Source organism: Panulirus ornatus, chromosome 20, assembly GCF_036320965.1.
Source record: "Panulirus ornatus isolate Po-2019 chromosome 20, ASM3632096v1, whole genome shotgun sequence".
NCBI lineage: Eukaryota > Metazoa > Arthropoda > Malacostraca > Decapoda > Palinuridae > Panulirus > Panulirus ornatus.
In genome coordinates this window covers 47,115,872-47,135,409 of record NC_092243.1, presented here as the reverse complement: position 1 = coordinate 47,135,409, position 19,538 = coordinate 47,115,872, and the positions used below count along the sequence as shown (strand labels likewise).

The window sequence follows — 19,538 nt, the reverse complement described above, 5'->3', positions numbered from 1 at the left end:
CCTTCTGTATGAGCTCTTTAAGCTTCTTTTAGTGCGTTGACCAAACCTGAGATGCATATTCGTTTTCTTATGCGGGATATGAGTAGCTTGTTAAATATATCTTTATCCACATACTCGAAAGATAATCTGATATTTTCCAGTAGACAGTTTGTCGCAATAATTATTCTCCCAATATGGGACTCAGGCTACAGGTCAGACTATATCTACTCCAAAGTCCTTCTCACAAATAGAATCATGAGGCTTATTTCCTGCTAGGTAATGATCATAATGAGGTGGTCTTTCGAGGTGTCCCCTCCTCATTACATTTGCTAGCCTGTTTAGGTTCCCTCGTAAACTGAGGTAATCCTCCTGACTTTTCATTTCCATCATGACCTTTGCATCAAGTGCAAACATATTCAGGCACGATGCCATACCTTCAGTCAAGTCATTTCTATAAAGCAAGAAGACTAATGATTCCAGAACCCAACCCTGTGGCATCCCACACATCACCTCCCCCTCTTTGGAAAAGCCTAATCTAAGATGCGTCTTTGTTCCCTCTCACTGAGATAATCAATCCATCGCAGAAATTTCTCCCTTATTCCAGCTTGGTGGTCTAGCTTCTGATTCAGCCTCATGTGCGGTACAGTGTCAAATGTCTATCAGCAGTCTAGACACAAACAATCCACCCAGCCTTCCCTTTTGCCTGAGTTCACCATCTCGTAAAACGAGAGGATATCATGATCAATTTTTCCTTTAACCTTGCTGCCTGTCATTTAGGAAATTTTTCCCCCGCAGACTTGCTTCACGTGATGTGTTCACATGTTCTTGTTCCACACACCACACTTCTTAGTAAGCCCAGTCTGTAGGTGAGCGCTTGTTCTCGGTCTCCTTGATTACATGTGGGTATATTTGCCCTTTATCATTCCTTTAGCATTCTGTCCCTCTCCACTGACATTTTGAACAGTGATTTAAGTGGTTCATCATGCGTATCTGCACATCTCTTTATCATGCACAATGAAATTTCATCTGAACCGTAAGCCTTGCATGGGTAAAGTTCTTTTAGTATTGTCATCATATTTTCAAGATATCTCACGATTTGATATCTCACGATTTCTAAAACTTCCCCTTCCATCACTGGTGTTGTCTCTATAATGTCCGCCACTGTGAAAACACTTTTGAACTTGTGTAGTATTTGGCGTGGTATATCGGTCAGGGTAGTTCCAATCAAACAATGGTCCACAAATAATTGCTTTACTCTGGGAAAACTTCACATAGATAAAGCGATCAGTTATAAAGTGCTTTGTAAACAGAACTCCTAGTTGGGCCACAAACGAAAACATTTATTCCCTATAAAGTTATGATATCCTTCATTATATAGAATGATGTTAACTGACATTTGTACCTTCTTCTTTATCAATAAAATCAAGAAAATTATCGTGTTTCATTTTCTTCGTGGACTCATAGGAATGTATATATATATTTTATATATATATATATATATATATATATATATATATATATATATATATATATATATATATATATATATATATTTTTTTTTTTTTCATTTTATTTTGCTTTGTCGCTGTCTCCCGCGTTAGCGAGGTAGCGCAAGGAAACAGACGAAAGAATGGCCCAACCCACCCACATACACCACCCATGCACAATATACATACCTATACATCTCAATGTACACATATATATACACACACAGACATATACATATATACACATGTACATAATTCATACTGTCTGCCTTTATTTGTTCCCATCGCCACCTCGCCACACATGGATTAACAACCCCCTCCCCCCTCATGTGTGCGAGGTAGCGTTAGAAAGACAACAATTCGTTCACACTCACTCTCTAGCTGTCATGTAATAATGCACCGAAACCACAGCTCCCTTTCCACATCCAGGCCCCACACAACTTTCCATGGTTTACCCCAGACGCTTCACATGCCCTGGTTCAATCCTTTGACAGCACGTCGACCCCGGTATACCACATCGTTCCAATTCACTCTATTCCTTGCACGCCTTTCACCCTCCTGCATGTTCAGGTCGCAATCACTCAAAATCTTTTTCACTCCATCTTTCCACCTCCAATTTGGTTTCCCACTTCTCATTCCCTCCACCTCTGACACATATATCCTCTTGGTAAATCTTTCCTCACTCATTCTCTCCATGTGACCAAACCATTTCAAAACACCCTCTTCTGCTCTCTCAACCACACTCTTTTTATTACCACACATCTCTCTTACCCTACTTACCCTATTATTACTTACTCAATCAAACCACCTCACACCACATATTGTCCTCAAACATCTCATTTCCAGCACATCCACCCTCCTGCCCACAACTCTATCCATAGCCCACGCCTCGCAACCATAGAGCATTGTTGGAACCACAATTCCTTCAAACATACCCATTTTTGCTTTCCGAGATAATTTTCTCGACTTCCACACATTCTTCAAGGCTCTCAGAATTTTCGCCCCCTCCCCCATCCTATGATTCACTTCCGCTTCCATGGTTCCATCCGCTGCCAAATCCATTCCCAGATATCTGAACCACCTCACTTCCTCCAGTTTTTCTCCATTCAAACTTACCTCCCAATTGACTTGACTCTCAACCCTACTGTACCTAATAACCTTGCTCTTATTCACATTTACTCTTAACTTTCTTCTTTCACACACTTTACCAAACTCAGTCACCAGCTTCTGCAGTTTCTCACATGAATCAGCCACCAGTGCTGTATCATCAGAGAACAACAACTGACTCACTTACCAAGCTCTCTCATCCACAACAGACTCCGTACTTGCCCCTCTCTCCAAAACCATTGCATTCACCTCCCTAACTACCCCATCCATAAACAAATTAAACAACCATGGAGACATCACACACCCCTGCCGCAAACCTACATTCACTGAGAACCTATCACTTTCCTCTCTTCCTACACATACACATGCCTTACATCCTCGATAAAAAAAACTTTTCACTGCTTCTAACAACTTGCCTCCCAGGCCACATATTCTTAATACCTTCCACAGAGCATCTCTATCAACTCTATCATATGCCTTCTCCAGATCCATAAATGCTACATACAAATCCATTTGCTTTTCTAAGTATTTCTCACATACATTCTTCAAAGCAAACCCCTGATTCACACATCCTCTACCACTTCTGAAACCACACTGCTCTTCCCCAATCTGATGCTCAGTACATGCCTTCACCCTCTCAATCAATACCCTCCCATATAATTTACCAGGAATACTCAACAAACTTATACCTCTGTAATTTGAGCACTCACCTTTGTCCCCTTTGCGTGTGTACAATGGCACTATGCAAGCATTCCGCCAATCCTCAAGCACCTCACCATGAATCATTCATACATTAAATAACCTTACCAACCAGTCAACAATGCAGTCACCCCATTTTTTAATAAATTCCACTGCAATACCATCCAAACCTGCTGCCTTGCCGGCTTTCATCTTCCGCAAAGCTTTTACTACCTCTTCTCTGTTTACCAAATCATTTTCCCTAACCCTCTCACTTTGCACACCACCTCGACCAAAAAACGCTATACTGCCACCCTATCATCAAACACATTCAACAAACCTTCAAAATACTCACTCCATCTCCTTCTCACATCACCACTACTTGTTGTCACCTCCCCACTTGCCCCCTTCACTGATGTTCCCATTTTTTCCCTTGTCTTACGCACTTTATTCACCTCCTTCCAAAACATCTTTTTATTCTCCCTAAAATTTAATGAATTTAATGGTAGAGGATGTGTGGATCAGGTGTTTGCTTTGAAGAATGTATGTGAGAAATACTTAGAAAAGCAAATGGATTTGAATGTAGCATTTATGGATCTGGAGAAGGCATATGACAGAGTTGATAGAGATGCTCTGTGGAAGGTATTAAGAATATATGGTGTGGGAGGCAAGTTGTTAGAAGCAGTGAAAAGTTTTTATCGAGGATGTAAGGCATGTGTACGTGTAGGAAGAGAGGAAAGTGATTGGTTCTCAGTGAATGTAGGTTTGCGGCAGGGGTGTGTGATGTCTCCATGGTTGTTTAATTTGTTTATGGATGGGGTTGTTAGGGAGGTGAATGCAAGAGTTTTGGAAAGAGGGGCAAGTATGAATTCTGCTGTGGATGAGAGAGCTTGGGAAGTGAGTCAGTTGTTGTTCGCTGATGATACAGCGCTGGTGGCTGATTCATGTGAGAAACTGCAGAAGCTGGTGACTGAGTTTGGTAAAGTGTGTGAAAGAAGAAAGTTAAGAGTAAATGTGAATAAGAGCAAGGTTATTAGGTACAGTAGGGTTTAGGGTCAAGTCAATTGGGAGGTAAGTTTGAATGGAGAAAAACTGGAGGAAGTAAAGTGTTTTAGATATCTGGGAGTGGATCTGGCAGCGGATGGAACCATGGAAGCGGAAGTGAATCATAGGGTGGGGAGGGGGCGAAAATCCTGGGAGCCTTGAAGAATGTGTGGAAGTCGAGAACATTATCTTGGAAAGCAAAAATGGGTATGTTTGAAGGAAGAGTGGTTCCAACAATGTTGTATGGTTGCGAGGCGTGGGCTATAGATAGAGTTGTGCGCAGGAGGCTGGATGTGCTGGAAATGAGATGTTTGAGGACAATATGTGGTGTGAGGTGGTTTGATTGAGTAAGTAATAATAGGGTAAGTAGGGTAAGAGAGATGTGTGGTAATAAAAAGAGTGTGGTTGAGAGAGCAGAAGAGGGTGTTTTGAGATGGTTTGGTCACATGGAGAGAATGAGTGAGGAAAGATTTACCAAGAGGATATATGTGTCAGAGGTGGAGGGAATGAGGAGAAGTGGGAGACCAAATTGGAGGTGGAAAGATGGAGTGAAAAAGATTTTGAGTGATTGTGACCTGAACATGCAGGAGGGTGAAAGGCGTGCAAGGAATAGAGTGAATTGGAACGATGTGGTATACCGGGGTCGACGTGCTGTCAAAGGATTGAACCAGGGCATGTGAAGCGTCTGGGGTAAACCATGGAAAGTTGTGTGGGGCCTGGATGTGGAAAGGGAGCTGTGGTTTCGGTGCATTATTACATGACAGCTAGAGAGTGAGTGTGAACGAATTGTTGTCTTTCTAGCGCTACCTCGCACACATGAGGGGGGAGGGGGTTGTTAATCCATGTGTGGCGAGGTGGCGATGGGAACAAATAAAGGCAGACAGTATGAATTATGTACATGTGTATATATGTATATGTCTGTGTGTGTATATATATGTGTACATTGAGATGTATAGGTATGTATATTGTGCATGGGTGGTGTATGTGGGTGGGTTGGGCCATTCTTTCGTCTGTTTCCTTGCGCTACCTCGCTAACGGTGGTTTGATCGAGTAAGTAATGTAAGGGTAAGAGAGATGTGTGGGAAAAAAAAAAAAGAGCGTGGTTAAGAGAGCAGAAGAGGGTGTTTTGAAATGGTTTGGGCACAAGGAGAGAATGAGTGAGGAAAGATTGACCAAGAGGATATATGTGTTGGAGGTGGAGGGAACGAAGAGAAGTGGGAGACCAAACTGGAGGTGGAAAGATGGAGTGCTGCCTCGCAAACGCGGGAGACAGCGACAAAGCAAAATAGTAATAATAAATATATATACTTCCCACGTATTCCCTGCGTGTCGTAGAAGACGACTAAAAGGGGAGGGATCGGGGGGGCTGGAAATCCTCCCCTCTTTTTTTTTCTTTTTTTTTTTAAATTTTCTAAAAGAAGGAACAGAGAAGTGGCCCACGTGAGGATTTTCCCTTAGAGGCCAAGTCCTCTGTTCTGAACGTTACCTTGCAAATGCGGGAAAAGGCGAATAGTTTGAAAGAAAACGCGGGAGACAGCGACAAAGCAAAATAATAATAATAATAATATATATGTGTCGGAGGTGGAGGGAACGATTAGAAGTGGGAGACCAAATTGGAGGTGGAAGATGGAGTGAAAAAGATTTTGAGTGATCGTGGCCTGAACATGCAGGAGGGTGAAAGGCGGGCAAGGAATAGAGTGAATTGGATCGATGTGGTATACCGGGGTTGAAGTGCTGTCAGTGGATTGAATCAGGGCATGTGAAGCGTCCGGGGTAAACCATGGAAAGCTGTGTAGGTATGTATATTTGCGTGTGTGGACGTGTGTATGTACATGTGTATGGGGAGGGTTGGGCCATTTCTTTCGTCTGTTTCCTTGCGCTACCTCGCAAACGCGGGAGACAGCGACAAAGTAAAAAAAAAAAAAAAAAAAAAAAAATATATATATATATATATATATATATATATATATATATATATATATATATATATATATATATATATATGTATATTATCCCTGGGGATAGGGGTGAAAGAATACTTCCCACGCATTCCTCGCGTGTCGTAGAAAGCGACTAGAGGGGACGGGAGCGGGGGGCCGGAAATCCTCCCCTCCTTGTATTTTTTTAACTTTCTAAAATGGGAAACAGAAGAAGGAGTCACGCGGGGAGTGCTCATCCTCCTCGAAGGCTCAGATTGGGGTGCCTAAATGTGTGTGGATGTAACCAAGATGTGAAAAAAGGAGAGTTAGGTAGTATGTTTGAGGAAAGGAACCTGGATGTTTTGGCTCTGAATAAAACGAAGCTTAAGGGTAAAGGTGAAGAGTGGTTTGGAAATGTCTTGGGAGTAAAGTCAGGGGTTAGTGAGAGGACAAGAGCAAGGGAAGGAGTAGCAGTACTCCTGAAACAGGAGTTGTGGAAGTATGTGATAGAATGTAAGAAAGTAAATTCTCGATTAATATGGGTAAAACTGAAAGTTGATGGAGAGAGATGGGTGATTATTGGTGCATATGCACCTGGGCATGAGAAGAAAGATCATGAGAGGCAAGTGTTTTGGGAGCAGCTGAATGAGTGTGTTAGTGGTTTTGATGCACGAGACCGGGTTATAGTGTTGGGTGATTTGAATGCAAAGGTGAGTAATGTGGCAGTTGAGGGAATAATTGGTATACATGGTGTGTTCAGTGTTGTAAATGGAAATGGTGAAGAGCTTGTAGATTTATGTGCTGAAAAAGGACTGATGATTGGGAATACCTGGTTTAAAAAGCGAGATATACATAAGTATACCTATGTAAGTAGGAGAGATGGCCAGAGAGCGTTATTGGATTACGTGTTAATTGACAGGCGCGCGAAAGAGAGACTTTTGGATGTTAATGTGCTGAGAGGTGCAACTGGAGGGATGTCTGATCATTATCTTGTGGAGGCTAAGGTGAAGATTTGTATGGGTTTCCAGAAAAGAAGAGTGAATGTTGGGGTGAAGTGGGTGGTGAGAGTAAGTGAGCTTGGGAAGGAGACTTGTGTGATGAAGTACCAGGAGAGACTGAGTACAGAATGGAAAAAAGTGAGAACGATGGAAGTAAGGGGAGTGGGGAAGGAATGGGATGTATTTAGGGAATCAGTGATGGAGTGCGCAAAAGATGCTTGTGGCATGAGAAGAGTGGGTGTTGGGTTGATTAGAAAGGGTAGTGAGTGGTGGATGAAGAAGTAAGAGTATTAGTGAAAGATAAGAGAGAGGCATTTGGACGATTTTTGCAGGGAAAAAATGAAATTGAGTGGGAGACGTATAAAAGAAAGAGACAGGAGGTCAAGAGAAAGGTGCAAGAGGTGAAAAAAAGGGCAAATGAGAGTTGGGGTGAGAATCATTAAATTTTAGGGAGAATAAAAAGATGTTCTGGAAGGAGGTAAATAAAGTGCGTAAGACAAGGGAGCAAATGGGAACTTCAGTGAAGGGCGCAAATGGGGAGGTGATAACAAGTAGTGGTGATGTGAGAAGGAGATGGAGTGAGTATTTTGAAGGTTTGTTGAATGTGTTTGATGATAGAGTGGCAGATATAGGGTGTTTTGGTCGAGGTGGTGTGCAAAGTGCGAGGGTTAGGGAAAATAATTTAGTAAACAGAGAAGAGGTAGTAAAAGCTTTGCGGAAGATGAAAGCCGGCAAGGCAGCAGGTTTGGATGGTATTGCAGTGGAATTTATTAAAAAAGGGGGTGACTGTATTGTTGACTGGTTGGTAAGGTTATTTAATATATGTATGACTCATGGTGAGGTGCCTGAGGATTGGCGGAATGCGTGCATAGTGCCATTGTACAAAGGCAAAGGGGATAAGAGTGAGTGCTCAAATTACAGAGGTATAAGTTTGTTGAGTATTCCTGGCAAATTGTATGGGAGGGTATTGATTGAGAGGGTGAAGGCATGTACAGAGCAACAGATTGGGGAAGAGCAGTGTGGTTTCAGAAGTGGTAGAGGATGTGTGGATCAGGTGTTTGCTTTGAAGAATGTATATGAGAAATACTTAGAAAAGCAAATGGATTTGTATGTAGCATTTATGGATCTGGAGAAGGCATATGATAGAGTTGATAGAGATGCTCTGTGGAAGGTATTAAGAATATATGGTGTGGGAGGCAAGTTGTTAGAAGCAGTGAAAAGTTTTTTATCGAGGATGTAAGGCATGTGTACGTGTAGGAAGAGAGGAAAGTGATTGGTTCTCAGTGAATGTAGGTTTGCGGCAGGGGTGTGTGATGTCTCCATGGTTGTTTAATTTGTTTATGGATGGGGTTGTTAGGGATGTGAATGCAAGAGTTTTGGAAAGAGGGGCAAGGATGAAGTCTGTTGGGGATGAGAGAGCTTGGGAAGTGAGTCAGTTGTTGTTCGCTGATGATACAGCGCTGGTGGCTGATTCATATATATATATATATATATATATATATATATATATATATATATATATATATATATATATATATATATATATATTAAGAATACTTCCCACGTATTCCCTGCGTGTCGTAGAAGGCGACTAGAAGGGGAGGGAGCGGGGGGCTGGAAATCCTCCCCTCTCTTTTTTTTTAAATTTTCCAAAAGAAGGAACAGAGGGGGCCAGGTGAGGATATTCCAAAAAAAGCCCAGTCCTCTGTTCCTGACGCTACCTCGCTAATGCGGGAAATGGCGAATAGTTTAAAAGAAAAAAGAAAAATATATATATATATATATATATATATATATATATATATATATATATATATATATTTTGCTTTGTCGCTGTCTCCCGCGTTTGCGAGGTAGCGCAAGGAAACAGACGAAAGAAATGGCCCAACCCACCCCCATACACATGTATATACATACGTCCACACACGCAAATATACATACCTACACAGCTTTCCATGGTTTACCCCAGACGCTTCACATGCCTTGATTCAGTCCACTGACAGCACGTCAACCCCGGTATACCACATCGCTCCAATTCACTCTATTCCTTGCCCTCCTTTCACCCTCCTGCATGTTCAGGCCCCGATCACACAAAATCTTTTTCACTCCATCTTTCCACCTCCAATTTGGTCTCCCTCTTCTCCTCGTTCCCTCCACCTCCGACACATATATCCTCTTGGCCAATCTTTCCTCACTCATTCTCTCCATGTGACCAAACCATTTCAAAACACCTTCTTCTGTTCTCTCAACCACGTTCTTTTTATTTCCACACATCTCTTTTACCCTTACGTTACTTACTCGATCAAACCACCTCACACCACACATTGTCCTCAAACATCTCATTTCCAGCACATCCATCCTCCTGCGCACAACTCTATCCATAGTTCACGCCTCGCAACCATACAACATTGTTGGAACCACTATTCCTTCATACATACCCATTTTCGCTTTCCGAGATAATGTTCTCGACTTCCACACATTCTTCAAGGCTCCCAGAATTTTCGCCCCCTCCCCCACCCTATGATCCACTTCCGCTTCCATGTTTCCATCCGCTGCCAGATGCACTCCCAGATATCTAAAACACTTCACTTCCTCCAGTTTTTCTCCATTCAAACTCACCTCCCAATTGACTTGACCCTCAACCCTACTGTACCTAATAACCTTGCTCTTATTCACATTTACTCTTAACTTTCTTCTTTCACACACTTTACCAAACTCAGTCACCAGCTTCTGCAGTTTCTCACATGAATCAGCCACCAGCTGATATATATATATATATATATATATATATATATATATATATATATATATATATATATATATATATATATATATATATATATTCCTATGAGTCCACGGGAAAATGAAACACGATAAGTTCCCAAGTGCACTTTTGTGTAATAATCACATTATCAGGGGAGACACAAGAGAGAAATATGTCAGTTGATATACATCGAAGAGACGAAGCTAGGATGCCATTTGGTAAACATGTGATTGTCCAACATAAAACGAGCGTTCATAACATTAGCATTTTACAAATTTTATCAACAATAAAGTTTCATATAATTTGTATAGACCATCACTAATATTAGGATTATAATTCTTTGTGCATTTAATAATAGAAGATTAAATGATATTTCTCTTGGTAACGTGCCTTTCAAATGGCAATACCGACATACTGGAAGAACCGGATGTTGGACTATTCCTATGATAGATTAAGGAATGAACGCAATAGGCTATAAATGTCACTAAATTGTAAGTTGGACCATCTTATTAAAAACAGCGATGGGACCAAGAACACAAACCCTTCTTTTGTGATAAACCTGTCTAATAAACAACTAGATAAGGATTCCTTGTGTGCATTAGGCTATGGTTTAAGTTTTGTGTGCTCTATCAGGGAAGCCTGCTGTGTTCATGTCACAAAGTCTTTTGGTAATTTAGAGAAATACAGTAATCTAAGTAATGATGAAATTAATATATGTAAGGGTTTAGTGTATGCCAGTTTGTCAAAACCAGTGGAACCTAATTGCCCTAAAAGATTTATAAGATCTATTAACACCTTCAAAAAAGACAAGGATATACATATTACTAAAGCCGATAAGGATAACACTGTTGTGATTTTAGACAAAAGTAACCATCTTTATAAAATGAATGATACAAATTTTAAATGATGACACAATATATTCTAAACTTATCAAAAATCCCTTTGAAGCAGTTAATTCTCAGTTCAATAAAGATATAAAGTTGTTGTTGAAAGGTAATAGATCTCTTATCAAAAGTTTGTCATCTTTGTCCCCTTCATTGCCATATATGTATGGACTTATCAAAACACATAAACAGAATTTTACAGCAAGACCTATAGTGAGTTCAGTAGGCTCCATCACATATAAATTGTCAAAATGGTTATTGTCGTTATTAAACCGTTTAGTGGGTAAGGTATTAAATTCTAATATCAGGAACAATGTACATTTACTCAACAAGCTAAACAATATCAATGTTAATTTTGATTTCAAACTAGTTAGCTTTGATGTTTCCTCACTTTTCACTGAAGGTCCAGTTGATGACCTTTTAGAATATTTATTTGATGTCTTGGATGATATTCATTTACCTGTTTCAAAGTCTCCTTTCATTGAACTGATAAAATTGTGTATAAAAGACTGTGTATTTCAATTCAAAGGAGATTATTATGCTCAAAAATTTGGTATGGCAATGGGTAACCCTCTTTCACCTGTAATAAGTAATCTTTATATGGAATTTTTTGAAACAAAATTAATAAAGGTTATCTTGCCTTCTAATGCAATTTGGTTTAGTTATGTAGATGATATTCTTTGTGTTTGGCCAACAAATGAAAATTTACAAATATTTCTCCCCTTACTTAACAATTTAGTACCTTCCATCAAATTTACTGTAGAAAATGAAAATAATGCTATGTTACCAATTTTCGATTGCATGATCCAAAAGGCAAGGAAATAAGTTTAAGTTTAGCATATACAGAAAACCCACCAATGTATGCTCATATATCCATTATAACTCATCTCAACATGACAGAATTAAATTATCATTTCAATCTATATTCCTTAGGGCATTACATATTTGCAGTCCAGAGTTTGATGATGATGAGTTTGAGAAGATATATTCTATTGGATCTAAGTTAAAGTACCCTTGATCTTTCATTGATAAATCCCTTAAGTTAGCAAAGAAATCATTTTAGAAGAGCTGAGCCCAAACCTCCCATTGACACCAAGAATCTTTTAGTTCTCCCTTTTAATAATAATTGCACTTTACTTCCCATGGTGCTTAAATCCCTTAATGTAAATGATGCCTTTAGCAACAATAATACTATAAAGAATATATTAATCAGGAATTCACCAGAAAATTCTCTTGGATGCATCTATAAATTGCCATGTGGAAGTTGTGATAAATTCTATGTTGGGCAGACTGGTAAAGATCTTTCTGTTAGACTTAAGCAACATAAATATAGTAAAAGAACGGGACAAGAATCAAATGCCTTGTTTAATCACGTTAAAAACTATGATCATTATACTGACTGGAGTAATGCCATCTCAGTTATTAACTCTAACTCTATTACCAAGAGAAATATCATTGAATCTTCTATTATTAAATACACAAAGAATTATAATCATAATATTAGTGATGGTCTATACAAATTAGATAACTTTATTGTTGATAAAATTTGTAAATGATAAGTTTATGAACCCTCGTTGTATGTTTTGGACAATCACATGTTTACCTAAATGGCATCCTAGCTTCGTCTCTTCGATGTATATCAACTGACTTATATTTCTCTCTTGTGTCTCCACTGATGATGTGATTATTACACGAAAGTGCACTTGGCAACTTATCGTGTTTCAATTTCCCCGTGGACTCATAGGAATATCTTGATCACGCGCAAAACTGTGATCCTTTCCAACATATATATATATACAAAGCCTAGTTTGGTTGAAAGGAAGAATTAGGTTATACTTAAGAATACTAATACTTTATATGAGGTTTATAGGAGTTAATTACCATAAGTGGTAATTCTAAACGTATGTATACTATTGCCAATAATATAAGTAATAGCTATGGAGAGTTGATGACAAATACCAATATAAACAAAGCCAGCGGGACGATCAGCTGATCCGTGCCACATGTGTGGTGTGGCAGGCATAACATTCTTCCCATAGACTACCTCTACTGCCCACTTTACACTAACTGACATTGTTTTAACCTAATACCTATCCACAAGCTCAACATTAAAATAACCCATTTGGGTAGCTTGGCCCTCCCAATGATGCGTTTGTCGTGGGTAAAGCGAAATTATGGAATATCTTGTGAAAACGATTTGGATGGAGTGTCTCTCTGGACAAAGGCGGACACGCCCAGCTGGCACTGACAAGGACCTATTTCAACAGTATAACTATGCCATATTACCGCTAAGGTGGAGCTCATGAAATCCTCTAATGGCCTTATCAACTGTTATGCTAGTAACTACCTACTAGTAGAGGTGACCGCCTGCACATTAGCTGCAGGAAACTAACTGGAAATAGTAGCACGCCAATATACAAGCACGACCCACTTACAATCTTAGCTTTACACACTGACTCACGGGAAATTTCCTTAATTTTCATCAGTGTACAAATGTGTATAAAGACTTCTCAAATCTATTGTAACCATTAACTCTTTACCTTTTGGAATATTTTGGAAATGGCAGCAACTTTGGAAAATTAGGTACAATTCTTTACTTTTCCACAGAAGACTTCTACTAAATACTTATTAAAAATGGGAAATGCAGTTTTTATTTAGAAATGCAAGATTGTAGGAATTGTTTGAAACACTATATTGAACGTAATTACTATATATAATAATAAATAAAGGTAAGCACGGATATATATATATATATATATATATATATATATATATATATATATATATATATATATATATATATATATATAATCAGAAAAAAATATAACAATCTTGTTTTTGGTTTTGAATTGGCTTTTGAAAATTTGAAATTGTCTGATCTGGTTTCGGGGTATATATATAGGGTGACCGACCCGTCAATCATCAGTTGCTCTCGAGACATCGAAGGGTAAACATCTCCCAAGATGATCTCCTCACGCATCTGCTCACGAACTCTCCAACTCCTCCAGAGGTGCTGTGACATTTCAAATGTGAGCTTCTTGGGCCAATCCGCCATGGAATTCTTGTTCGACAATAAGAACTGTACTGTTCTTGCACAGGGAGTCTACGGCAAATGCTATTTAGCTCACATGACCTGCAGCAAGTGGGTGCTGAAGAATACCACAGATGTGCCCGGCAATGTGCAGGCCATGCTCAGTGAAATAAGAGGGCTCTCCGTCTTGCAAGATTGTCCTGGTGTACAGCAATTGGTAATGGTGTGTCCAGAAACCCTGTCCATAATTACTCAGTACGGTGGAGAGCCAGTTGACAAATATGTGGCTAGAAACTGCTGCTCAGATAGCCAGGTACTGGACATATTCCTTCAACTGACTGACACCCTAATCAGCATCCACCAGAAGGGCTGGACACATCTCGATGTCAAATCTGATAATGTCACTGTCTGCTCCAGCCAGGCCGGCCTACACGTTACACTAATTGACTTCGGTCTTGCTACACCAATAGGCCATGGACGAGGTTTTCCCAAGGGCACTTTAAGCGAGCATACAGCCCCAGAAGTGTTGGCCGGCTGCCCATGTTCCCCACAGTCTGATGTGTACAGTATGGCCCGCTTGGTCTCCCGCCTCGTGAAGTGGCCTATGCTCAACAGCCAGTTGTCCAAATGGATGCATCATGGCTTAAATGTCAACCCCCGGGAGCGGCACTCCTTGCCAGCCTTATCAACCATTTTGAAAGGACTTAAAAAGACTTTTTGTCGTTGACTTACTAAAACGATGAACCTTTGTATGCTGCCCTTATATACGTACGGATCCAATTCATTTTTCCATAAGCCAACCTTCAAGAAATGACGCCTACAATATAACCTGACATTCATTCGGGTTATGGACCCTAAGACTGTGGCCTCCACGTGGCAGGGTCTGGTAACTCTGAGCTCAGCAAACCTAATCCTCAGAGGCTAACAACAGTCAAACACACATTTTTATCATTTAATGAATTATATGATAGGATCCATCCCCCAACATAAGCTAATTGAGTAATGTATAGCCTGATCAAATTCCTTTAATGTGTATATATACGCTATACAGCCAGTGCTTTCATGAAATGTGCCTGAATTTTGTATTTTCCTGTAGTGCAGCCTATGCCGCAGAAAACTCTGGAAAGAATAATATTTTTTATAATTTATTTATTCATTATACTTTGTCGCTGTCTCCCGCATTAGCGAGGTAGCGCAAGGAAACAGACGAAAAAATGGCCCAACCCACCCACATACACATGTATATATATTCCTATGAGTCATTTCCCAGTGGACTCATAGAAATATCTTGATCAAGCTCAAAATTGTCATCCTTTTATATATATATATATATATATATATATATATATATATATATATATATATATATATATATATATATATATATATATATATAAGTCCACGGGAAAATGAAACACGATAAGTTCCCAAGTGCACTTTTGTGTAATAATCACATTATCAGGGGAGACACAAGTGAGAAATATGTCAGTTGATATACATCGAACAGACCAAGCTAGGATGCCATTTGGTAAACATGTGATTGTCCAACATAAAACGAGCGTTCATAACCTTATCATTTTACAAATTTTATCAACAATAAAGTTTTATATAATTTGTATAGACCATCACTAATATTACGATTATAATTCTTTGTGCATTTAATAATAGAAGATTAAATGATATTTCTCTTGGTAACGTGCCTTTCAAATGGCAATACCGACATACTGGAAGAACCGGATGTTGGACTATTCCTATGATAGATTAAGGAATGAACGCAATAGGCTATAAATGTCACTAAATTGTAAGTTGGACCATCTTATTAAAAACAGCGATGGCACCAAGAACACAAACCCTTCTTTTGTGATAAACCTGTCTAATAAACAACGAGATAAGGATTCCTTGTGTGCATTAGGCTATGGTTTAAGTTTTGTGTGCTCTATCAGGGAAGCCTGCTGTGTTCATGTCACAAAGTCTTTTGGTAATTTAGAGAAATACAGTAATCTAAGTAATGATGAAATTAATATATGTAAGGGTTTAGTGTATGCCAGTTTGTCAAAACCAGTGGAACCTAATTGCCCTAAAAGATTTATAAGATCTATTAACACCTTCAAAAAAGACAAGGATATACATATTACTAAAGCCGATAAGGATAACACTGTTGTGATTTTAGACAAAAGTAACCATCTATGTAAAATGAATGATCTAAATTTTAAATGATGACACAACATATTCTAAACTTATCAAAAATCCCTTAGAAGCAGTTAATTCTCAATTCAATAAAGAAATGAAGTTGTTCTTGAAAGGTAATAGTTCTCTTATCAAAAGTTTGTCATCTTTGTCCCCTTCATTGCCATATATGTATGGACTTATCAAAACACATAAACAGAATTTTACAGCAAGACCTATAGTGAGTTCAGTAGGCTCCATCACATATAAATTGTCAAAATGGTTATTGTCGTTATTAAACCGTTTAGTGGGTAAGGTATTAAATTCTAATATCAGGTACAATGTACATTTACTCAACAAGCTAAACAATATCAATGTTAATTTTGATTTCAAACTAGTTAGCTTTGATGTTTCCTCACTTTTCACTGAAGGTCCAGTTGATGACCTTTTAGAACATTTATTTGATGTCTTGGATGATATTCATTTACCTGTTTCAAAGTCTCCTTTCATTGAACTGATAAAATTGTGTATAAAAGACTGTGTATTTCAATTCAATGGAGATTATTATGCTCAAAATTTGGTATGGCAATGGGTAACCCTCTTTCACATGTAATAAGTAATCTTTATATGGACTTTTTTTGAAACAAAAGTATTAAATGTTATCTTGCCTTCTAATGCAATTTGCTTTAGTTATGTAGATGTTCTTTGTGTACGGACAACAAATGAAAATTTACAAATATTTCTCCCCTTACTTAACAATTTAGTACCTTCCATCAAATTTCTGTAGAAAATAAATATAATGCTATGTTACCAATTTTCGACTGCATGATCCAAAAGGCAAGGAAACAAGTTTAAGTTTAGCATATACAGAAAACCCACCAATGTATGCTCATATATCCATTATTACTCATCTTAACATCACACTTAAATTATCATTTCAATCTATATTCCTTATGGCATTACATATTTACAGTCCAGAGTTTGTTCATGATGAGTTTGAGAAGATATATTCTATTGGATCTAAGTTAAAGTACCCTTGATCTTTCATTGATAAATCCTTAAGTGAGAAAGAAATCATTTTATAGAGTTAAGCCCAAACTTCCCATTGACACCAAGAATCTTTTAGTTCTCTCTTTTAATAATAATTTCACTTTACTTCCCATGTTGCCTAAATCCTTTAATGTAAATGTTGCCTAAATTTAGCAGCAATAATACTATAAAGAATATCTTAATCAAGAAATCACCAAAAAATTCTCTTGGATGCATCTATAAAATGCAATATGGAAATTGTGATAAATTCTATGTTGGGCAGACTGGTAAAGATCTTTCTGTTACACTGAAGCAACATAAATATATTATAAGAACCGGACAAGAATCAAATGCCTTGTTTAATCACATTAAAAACTATGATCATTGTATTGAGTGGAGTAATGCCATCTCAGTTATTAACTCTAACTCTATTACCGAGAGAAATATCATTAAATCTTCTATTATCAAATACACAAAGAATTATAATCTTAATATCAGTGATGGCCTATACAAATTAGATAACTTTATTGTTGATCAAATTTGTAAAATGATAAGTTTATGACCTCGTTATATGTTTTGGACAATCACATGTTTACTAAATGGCATCCTAGCTTCGTCTCTTCGATGTATATCAACTGACATATTTCTCTCTTGTTTCTCTACTGATGTGATTATTACATGAAAGTGCGCTTGGGAACTTATCGTGTTTCAATTTCCCTGTAAAGTCTCCTTTCATTCAACTGATATAATTGTGTATAAAAGACTGTGTATTTCAATTCAGTGCAGATTATTATGCTCAAAAATTTCGTATGGCACTGGGTAAACCTCTTTCACCTGTAATAAGTGATCTTTATATGGATTTTTTTGAAACAAAATCAATAAAGGTTATCTTGCTTTCTAATGCAATTTGGTTTAGTTACGTAGATGATGTTCTTTGTGTTTGGCCAACAAATGAAATTTTACAAATATTTCTCCTCTTACTTAACAATTTAGTACCTTCCATCAAATGTACTGTAGAAAATGAAAATAATGCTATGTTACCAATTTTCGATTGCATGATCCAAAAGGCAAGGAAATAAGTTGAAGTTTAGCATATAAAGAAAACACACCAATTATGCTCATATATCCAATATTACTCACCTCAACATGACAGAGTTAAATTATCATTTCAATCTATGTTCCTTAGGGCATTACATATTTGCAGTCCAGGTTGTGTTGATGATGAGTTCGAAAAGATATATTCTATTGGATCTAAGTTAAAGTACCCTACATTTTTCATTGATAAATCCCTTAAGTTAGCAAAGAAATCATTTTAGAAGAGCTGAGCCCAAACTTCCATTGACACCAAGAATCTTTTAGTTCTCCCTTTTAATAATAATTTCACTTTACTTCCCATGGTGCTTAAATACTTCAATGTAAATGATGCCTTTAGCAACAATAATACTATAAAGAATATCTTAATCAGGAATACACCAGAAAATTCTCTTGGATGTATCTATAAAGTGCCATGTGGAAATTGTGATAAATTCTATGTTGGGCTGACTGGTAAAGATCTTTCTGTTAGACTTAAGCAAAATAAATATAGTATAAGAACAGGACAAGAATCAAATGCCTTGTTTAATCACGTTAAAAACTATGATCATTATACTGACTGGAGTAATGCCATCTCAGTTATTAACTCTAACTCTATTACCAAGAGAAATATCATTAAATCTTCTATTATTAAATACACAAAGAATTATAATCCTAATATCAGTGATGGTCTATACAAATTAAATAACTTTATTGTTGATCAAATTTGTAAAATGATAAAGTTTATGAACCCTCGTTGTATGTTTTGGACAATCACATGTTTCCTAAATGGCATCCTAGCTTCGTCTCTTCGATGTATATCAACTGACTTATATTTTTCTTGTGTCTCCACTGAGGATGTGATTATAACACGAAAGTGCACTTGGGAACTTATCGTGTTTCAATTTCCCCGTGGACTCATAGGAATATCTTGATCACGCGCAATACTCTGATCCTTTCCAACATATATATACAAAACCTAGTTTGGTTGAAAGGAAGAATTAGGTTATACTTAAGAATACTAATACTTTATATGAGGTTTATAGGAGTTAATTACCATAAGTGGTAATTCTAAACGTATGTATACTATTGCCAATAATATAAGTAATAGCTATGGAGAGTTGATGACAAATACCAATATAAACAAAGCCAGCGGGACGATCAGCTGATCCGTGCCACATGTGTGGTGTGGCAGGCATAACATTCTTCCCATAGACTACCTCTACTGCCCACTTTACACTAACTGACATTGTTTTAACCTAATACCTATCCACAAGCTCAACATTAAAATAACCCATTTGGGTAGCTTGGCCCTCCCAATGATGCGTTTGTCGTGGGTAAAGCGAAATTATGGAATATCTTGTGAAAACGATTTGGATGG

General features: G+C 37.9%; 1 protein-coding gene across 1 annotated transcript; it reads left to right on the top strand.

Moving 5' to 3' along the window:
* Positions 1 to 13,823: 13,823 nt before the first annotated feature.
* LOC139755747 (uncharacterized) lies at positions 13,824 to 14,618 on the top strand. The gene has a single exon (XM_071674377.1). It carries the CDS (start codon positions 13,824 to 13,826, stop codon positions 14,616 to 14,618), a length of 795 nt encoding a protein of 264 aa, XP_071530478.1.
* The last annotated feature ends 4,920 nt before the right edge of the window (positions 14,619 to 19,538 follow it).

Bases quoted from the DNA above. Each gene is read 5' to 3' on its own strand.
- LOC139755747 (XM_071674377.1), top strand. From the start codon at position 13,824: ATGATCTCCTCACGCATCTGCTCACGAACTCTCCAACTCCTCCAGAGG.